The 8,221-nt window shown below is 35.4% G+C and overlaps 1 protein-coding gene across 1 annotated transcript in view; it reads left to right on the top strand.

Annotated features, from left to right (window-relative positions):
- Positions 1 to 181: 181 nt before the first annotated feature.
- LOC104488855 (chromosome unknown open reading frame, human C9orf84) overlaps positions 182 to 8,221 on the top strand; it is a gene marked incomplete at both ends in the record, with an annotated part of 29,280 nt that continues 21,240 nt past the window's right edge. Inside the window, 5 exons of the mRNA XM_010130947.1 lie at positions 182 to 311; positions 1,128 to 1,222; positions 2,229 to 2,471; positions 3,584 to 4,036; positions 6,274 to 6,399. Of these exons, the coding sequence (XP_010129249.1) occupies positions 182 to 311; positions 1,128 to 1,222; positions 2,229 to 2,471; positions 3,584 to 4,036; positions 6,274 to 6,399 (1,047 nt within the window). The remainder of the gene's footprint in view (positions 312 to 1,127; positions 1,223 to 2,228; positions 2,472 to 3,583; positions 4,037 to 6,273; positions 6,400 to 8,221) is intronic.

Here is an 8,221-nt window from a genome sequence, read left to right as displayed (position 1 = left end):
CGAGGGGGGGGTGTTGCACTGCCACATGTCCCATTAAAATACTTTGTGTTTTAAAATACAAAGGTATTTTTGTATTTTAACTTCACTAGTGTAAAATTCCTATGTATGTGTGTTTCATTCACAAGTAGCCTTGTGATTTGGATTTTTTATTTTGTTTTGGGGGGCTTTATGTAATTTCTAGCTAAATATGTGCCGTACCTGAAGGATGAAATGGAAGTACCTTTAACTCCTCCATGCAGACAACAAAGATCATGGGTTAATTTTCTGTGCAGAGGACTTCAAGAAGAATCTGTTCCTCTTTCTGGTAACAGGTAATGAAAACCTTGTAGTAATAAATCCTCTCATAAATCCTCTAATTCATAAATCCTCAAAATTAGTAAAAAATAACTTCAGTTTGTGAATTGGTGGTTATGGTCTTTGAGACAGCTGCATATATTGTGTTTTGCATGAAAAAGTGAACAGCCTCATGTCTGTGGCTTTTCAGGAGAGCTCGGATAAGGAAATGACAGTCGCTACTGTAGACCTGTTTCTCCTGGGATACTTACTACCCTGAAAATCCAATCTCCATTTTGGAGTAGGCAACAGTAAATAGTTGTGTATATAGCAAGCATGTATGTGTGTATATGCATATATTTACATGTATGTTGAGGAAGTTACACCTACAAAATCTCCAGAAGAGATACAGGAAGAAAGTATTGTCTGTGTTCTGGGGATATCCCCCAACAAGGGAATTTCATTCTGACATAGGATCAGGATTGTTTCATCTTTTCCTTCTCATTTTGTCTGTGAGACTAGCACTTTTTTCTATCTTTCTCACATACGCACGAAGAATTTAGACATCCTTTTCATGAGGAAACCACGGTCTAGATAGAATTCTCATTTGGTGCTTCTTCACTTTGTGAACCAGCCTTGAAGGCACCTCTCAATCCTTCCTGTTCGTTGTGGTGTTGCATGGAGTGATCCTCTATATGGAAAAGAAAAAGTTTAAATGAATGAGTGAATGAATGAATGAACTGAAAATTTAGAGAAAAAGTAGATCTTTAAAAGGTATTTTTGTATAAGTCAAAATTCCAAAGATAATACAGCTGAACTTCATACCTCCAAGTCTTGTTCTGTGTTCTTCTTAGTATTTTGATTACAGAGCCTTCTAGGGAATACCTAGAGTGTTTGGTGTGGCAGTCAGAGAAGTATCGGGATAATATGAACTCCCTTTTACTTATTGGTAAGGATTTCTAATTGATCAATTTCTAATCAATGTTGAGGAGTTCTATGTACATAGAGAAAATGTAGTGAAGAAGATGATGTTGTATTACAGAGCACAACTTTTGAGCCATTTAATTTTATCCAATTAATGTGACCCTGTGAATTTTGGATTATCTGATTCTTTTAGAACGTATACAAAATCACAGTATGGCAACATTGAAGTCAGTATGTCATGTATCCTTCTATGGAGGTAATTTGTACAAAGTAAGAGCTCTATTTCATTATGAGAATATATGGCTCACTGCTACTAGTTATATTGAATAGCTGTGGTAACTGAAATTTGGTAATCTGTTGAACTCTTCTGTGAGCTATTTTTCCTTAAATAATGTTTCACGATATGCATAACTCAATAGAAAGTTATTTTTAATGGAAAATAACAACCCAACAAGAGTGGAGGTCATGTCAGGAAGCAAAATATACAAAACCAAAATAAGCTGCAAATTATTTCCAACAGCACCGGAATACTCATTACCACTGTTTTTTATTTAACTTGATTTGCCTTTGTTTTACAAGTCTCGGGATTAAGTTATGTATATTGACTTGTTATGTTGTCCAGTTCATTTGTACATTCATTTATAGTTGAAAATAATAGGCTCACTACTACATAAATGTGTTTTTTTCAGGTAAGGATTATGTTAAATCTTTGTAAGCATGACAAGTAAACCCACAGATAATGAGCAAGATCATTTGTAACTGTAGTAATGCAGCTACACATTGTTAGACTGAAAAAAATTTAACCCCTCCCTTACTCATACATTCAATAAATAAGAAGCACGCTTGATCTAGTAACTCCAACTGCTTTGCTCTTAACTCTAGTAAAGGACACTGTGTTACAAATGAAAGTAGAATCAAAGGATGTATGCAATCACTCATCAGTACTTGAGAGCTTTCATTTCTAAAATGATGTTCTGTTTTCCTGTTTCTAGATTATTACTATTATATGTTGATTTCTGGGTTTTTTGTAGAGCATCAGACTGTTAAACTTGCACATCAGCGTCATTCGCTTACAGAGCTGAAGGAAATGCTGTCAGTTGAGGTAGACCCACCAATGTTTAGCTCACTTGAACATGGCTGGTGGCTTCGTTTGGGTTTAAATCCCATCTCCATAGAAACTTTGGAGCAATTAAATATGGATGCCAGTGCTGCAAACAATTTGCTTCCTACAGAAGTAGAGACGTTCACACAATTTACATCACATCAGTTAGAAAGTAAGTATCTTTTTTGTAAAAGATGTGATAAGAAAGCAAAGATAGATAGTTTAACAGTAAATCACACTGTGACAGATACGTATCTCCAAGGAAGGAAATGGAAGATTTGTTTTATAGCAATGGGTACAGTTAAAGTGTAATTTCACAAATTTACAGCAAATTGCAGGAACGAAAGTGTTTAACTACACAAATTTATCTTTTCTATTAATGTGCAGATGAAAACTAGACTCCATTAGCCATACTTTTTTTTAATAAAATAGTTTCATACAGGAGAATTTCTTAACAAATACTAATTTTGCATTGGAATATTTTAATAAAGCAGACATTCATATAGTCCTATCTGCAGAAGGTCAGTTGGGACAGTACCTTACGGTGAAAATTCTGTATTTTGTGATGCCATTCACACGGTTTTTTATGCTGGCCATGGTTTCAGATGTGAGCCTCTCATAAACTTCAGAATTTCTTGTGGACCATTATGCATACTTATAATCAAACTTTAATAGAAAATGCAAGAAGTTATTTAGATTTTATTATGTAACTATGGCCTGACTGCAAGGCACCAGTTGTGGCTGTAGAACTCCAAGTACTGCCAGTAACATGATATATTGTGAAACCAGTTGGCACCGCTCATGAGAGAACATTCAGCTTAACTGGTTTTTACATATTGTAAAGTGTTTAGCGACTGTGTTTAACATGGATGTACAGCAGCAATGCAAAAAATTGCAGTTCTAGTGAAGCGCATCTTTAGGGGGAGCTAATTGCATGCTTCACTTAAATTTTTTCCTCTAAGAAAATATTGATCTTTAATCTGCCTTTCTAACAAAATGTGTTGCATCCTACTTCATAGATGTTTAACACCGGTAAGCACCATGCAGATGGCAAAAACTTCTTCAAACAGTAGCATGGCCTTCTCTTTCTCAGCACTGTGTGCATTTTTACTTAGGACTAATCAGTACCAATTTTCTAAAAGCGGATTCTAGTGATCTTGGAAGGCAGAAAGAAGATATTAAAAAATGCTTTCTTCAGAATTATCCAAAGTAGTTAACTCCAACCAGGGCAAAGAAAAGAAAGAATCTATGTGGCAGCAAAGAAATTAATTTATTTTTCTTTAGGATGGCTTGAAGAGAAGAATTCCATGACAAACCAGGAGCTGCTTTCTGCTGAAAAAAATCAGTCTGAAAAAGTAATTAATCTTCACATGTCACCGCAGACTCAAAGGCAGCACTTTGCCCTGCGTATAAGCGCCACATCATCTGCCAAAATTGACAGTACAAATACATCTGTGGAAGAGCTTACTGGAGACAGCATAAAAAACAATAAGGTAGAAGAGGCAATTTATTCCTTAAACCGAGAAAATAAAAACCCCAGAATATCTGAATCAGTCAGCTCTAAAGATGTGTCTTCTAAGCAAGACAGCCTTGACAGTAGTCAGAAGCCTGCGTTGTTTGCTCTTGCTGCAAAATGGGACAATGATGATTCTGATCTGAGCAGCTTTATCATGCTGAGATCTAAACATACACTCACCCAAAGAGAGGAAAAAGGTTACGTAGATAGACCTGAAAAAGGTATGTGAACTGATTTATTCTGCCATTTTCCCAGGTTTAATTCTGCTCTTTTATACCAGTTACAATAGCTGCTAGTTCATATTGGTAGATTTATAGGGAAAAAATCCTTCGAAGTCAACAGTAACATTTTTATGATCTTTAATGTAGCTGAATTTTCAGCGAAGGATCTTACCTTTTGTTTTTTCCTTTAGCTAACTTAGGGGATTTCAGTTGTTTATTTTGGTTGGGAGTGGTGCTTTGGGTTTGGGATTTTTTTTTGGTGGTGGAACTGGTTTTTAATAAAATAGACATATTGTTTTATGCCTATTCTGGCAAAGTAACTCTAAATGGAACTTACTCCAGGAAAGATCTCTTCTGTTTTTATCTTCTGAATAACATGTCCTTGTCTCTTTGGAGAAATAGTAGTTATCAATAGTTTGACAGTTATTAAATGAATTGTAGTTATCAAATAGTAATTATCAATACTCTTACTTTTTTAGAATCAGCATAGCCTAGACAATGAGAGTTAAAGTTCTTTGGAAAGATCCATTTGAGCCATTTACCTTGGTGCAAACCCATCAAACAATGAGGCAGAGCAGGTCTTAGGGAAAACAAAGTTGTTGGTAGCCCTGTTTTTGTTGATGACGATGCTTTTGGAAGGAAGCATTTGTGACGCAAAATATCGGAAGACAGCGACATATTTCCAGATTCACTTTTCAGAATAAAATTATATTAAAAACAGTATATTTCATTTTTGAGACTTACATGGCAGAATTTTGACAATAACTTTTATCTGTGTTTCAGTTCTATATCCCAGCATTTAAAAAAAAAAAAAAAAAAAAAAAAAAAAAAAAAAAAAAAATTCAAATAGCTGCGTAAGCTTTCAGCAATAATTCCTATAGAAGAGAATTGGAATATTTATTTAATTGCACGCTTATGTAATCTTGCAGAGGAAATAATTTCTTGGTAAAATTCATCTGTTGCTGATACTGGTAGAAATTCATAAAACACTTCCATGGCCTCCGAAAACAACAATCTCAATTGTAGAATGAGATCAAGGTACCTGAACTGACTTTTTGTGCTACCATCTAGTGAACTCTGACCAGAACTGCATCTCCTAACAAGAAATCCAAATGTAATCAAAGAGGAGCTATGTTACGTTTACAAATATGCTTGTGGAGGTTTTAGTTAAATAGAGTTTAGAATATGTTTACAGGTAGACCCCAACATAAATTATTGTATACTTTTTTACTAATGAAAAGTTTTCATTAAGGGTCGTTCAACTGAAGATAAGAAATGCCAGCACCGTTTGTAGGGCTCTTTCTCTATTGTCTTTGTGGTTCCGCTTAATTTTTAAAGATGTCATTGTGTATAATACTTAGTTGAGAAAATACGCAGGAGTGAAGTAGCAGAAACAGTTCATTGATCCAATTTTGAATGCTGTGTAGCTTTTCAAAATCAGGAAGACAGTTTTAACTTAATTAGGGGGAAAAAATGTTTTTTCTTTTCTTCCTGTTACTCTATGGTCAGTTTGTTTTCTGAGGAAACTGACATTTTTGACTAGGAAAAATCAGCAATATTTAGGAGACACCTGTTCAGCCAGAACCCTTCTTAGAAATAAAAAGGTAGAGCTGCCAAAGGACGCTTTGTGGGCAGAAGCTGTAGCTTGTGCATCAGTGTTTATAAGGAAGACGGGAAGTTGACTTAGAAATCAAGTTGCAGAGGATAGCTATATGACCAGAGAAAGGGTTTGGGGTTTTTTTCTGCCATTTACCACTTCCATGTTCTTTCTGGGTCACTTCAGTAGCTAACCTTTTCTCCTAACTCACTGAGCCATTTTTCATAGTTTAAGCTCCTTACAGTCTGCAGCATCTTTCCTCTCAAACATGTTTTTTCTCCACATAAAGGCATGTGAGCTTTCCCATGGGGCAGTTTTATAAAGCTCTTTAACATAGCAGCTCCTCCCTAATGTAGAGCTCTGTACTCTTCTGCCCTAAGAAGAGGAACCTGATAAAGCCTGACTTCTTGGTCTGTGAAGGCTGACAGGGCTTCATCTCTCTCTGTACCTCCATGTCTTTTCTATACTATATGAGCTCATGAAAACAACAAAGAAGTAGACAAAATGTATGTGTCATAGAGACTATTTAATTTGGAAATATTTTTGCATGTGGGGTTGTTTATAGAGCAATTTTCTTATTCTTTGAGCTGCTTTTGTGATTTTTTGTGTCTAAATGTTCACTTGTGGTTTAATGATTCAGTGCTACTACCTGAAGAACAGCATATGCGTGTTCACAAAGAAGACAGTTCTGTTTGTGAGAGTGTAAGAATAGAGGAAAAAGAACAGGAGAATGAGAATAGTGTCACAGTCAGTATTCAAGCATCAGGTATATATTATTTTTGGATATGCTTTATTTTATATAGCTTTGCATTATAATTTTATATTAAATAGTGCTACTCAAACAAATACGGAAAATTATTAAACATAGTCTCTACTCCTTGTGACTGAAAACATTCCAAATAAGTGGCTATTTATTTTGACACAGGCATGAAAGCAGACTATGGAATTCTGTCTTAAGACTAAAGCCAACAGCGTGCGAGCTAAAAAGAGCAGACTTTGGGTTAGGTCTGATCTAAATAATCAGCAGACTTGAAATCTTTTCCTGCCAACCAGTACCCTCAAATTAGTATTCTGCATTTTTTAATCGGATGGAGTAAATGAGAGAATTTTAGTAGGAAATGTCTAACACAGTAGTAATCCTGAATGGATTTATCTCATACATATTTTACCCTGTGAAATCCTGCTGTTGTACTTTTCAAGGCATTGTATCAAAGAACATACACTGACAAGACATGTGTCATGAAGTAGAAATGGTGGAGAAGAATGTAAAAGATAGAAAGTTATCCAAGATACTTTACAGCATCCATTAAGCATACCCAGTGCTAGGAGGTTGTAGGCCTAGCACAGAGAAGTTTGGTTTTCCATGGAAATGCCTTCACTCCAAGCATGCGCTTAACGGGAGTCTTCACCAAACCAGTGAAAGTAGAGCAGTATTTTCCCGTCTGAGATGGAAATCATGTAACAGCTATAAACTTATTTTTTAACTATTTTTTTTAAATAAACTTTAAGCAAGACCCTTTAATGCAACTGGGGAAAAAAACATGAAGCTTTTCTGCAGTCAAAACAAAAAGTTGGCATTTTACAATGGTAGTATTTGTTGGGATTGAATGTCTTATTACAGCCGTTGAAATGAAGTGTGTGTCACCATGGTGGCCTTGCACATGAAGAAAAGGAAACTTTCTCAAAACAAAGTATAGCCAAAACAGGGATTAGAAACAGAAGCATTTTACTTAGCAATGGAACATTGAAGATGCATAATTAGAATTGCGCTTTAGAAAGAAAATTATACATTTGTACAGGAGTGCCCAAATGAAATCATTCCATGGGCATACAAAATACTACAGTATCTGACCTATTTCCAGAAAGGCTGAAAACTTGAACATAGTAGCATACCTTTTTTTAGAATGCTTAAAAGTATAAAGTTATTATTTGTTCTTATGAAATAGTGCATTGACCAAGTGAAGTGAGCTGCTAGTCAAATAATCCGTATACATGAATTGAAAATATTTTTTAAAAGTAATAGTAAGTCTTTGAAAATGAAGAATCACAGAGTTCTGATCTTGTGGATGTGATCATCTCAAATATAATTTTAAAAAATGGGTATGGAAGAATTTCACCTTCTTACAAGAGAAAAAAGGACATCCCTTTTAACTCATTGAGCAATTGACAGCTCTGTCATGCATAGTAACAGCAAGAAAATCAGTTGTAATTTGGAAAGAATTGCAAAAGAGCCACCCAGAAGCTGTTAAGAATTATTAGTATGAAAGCACAAAGAGACTAACAGATTGCCTTGTTAAGCCTTGCTACGCAATGAGGTTAGAAGTTAAATACTGGGGAAGGAGAAGGACTGTTTAAGTTGATGTTATAGTAACAAGTGGATGCAGAGGGACAACGTCTAACTTTAGACAGCAAAGTAGGAGGCAGCTGTACAACAGTGGAGCAACAGCACAATCTTAGTGCAAGTCACAGGAGTAGAAAATCCTAACTTTTCATTACGGAGTTTGATTGCTTTTTGAAATGCATGGAATAATACGGTTGCTTGCTGTGAGGATCAGAGTAGTTGTACCACCCAGAAAACTCCCTGCTGA

This window comes from Buceros rhinoceros, unplaced genomic scaffold, assembly GCF_000710305.1.
Source record: "Buceros rhinoceros silvestris isolate BGI_N320 unplaced genomic scaffold, ASM71030v1 scaffold28812, whole genome shotgun sequence".
Taxonomy (NCBI): Eukaryota; Metazoa; Chordata; class Aves; order Bucerotiformes; family Bucerotidae; genus Buceros; species Buceros rhinoceros.
This window is presented reverse-complemented; position numbering and strand designations above follow the sequence as displayed.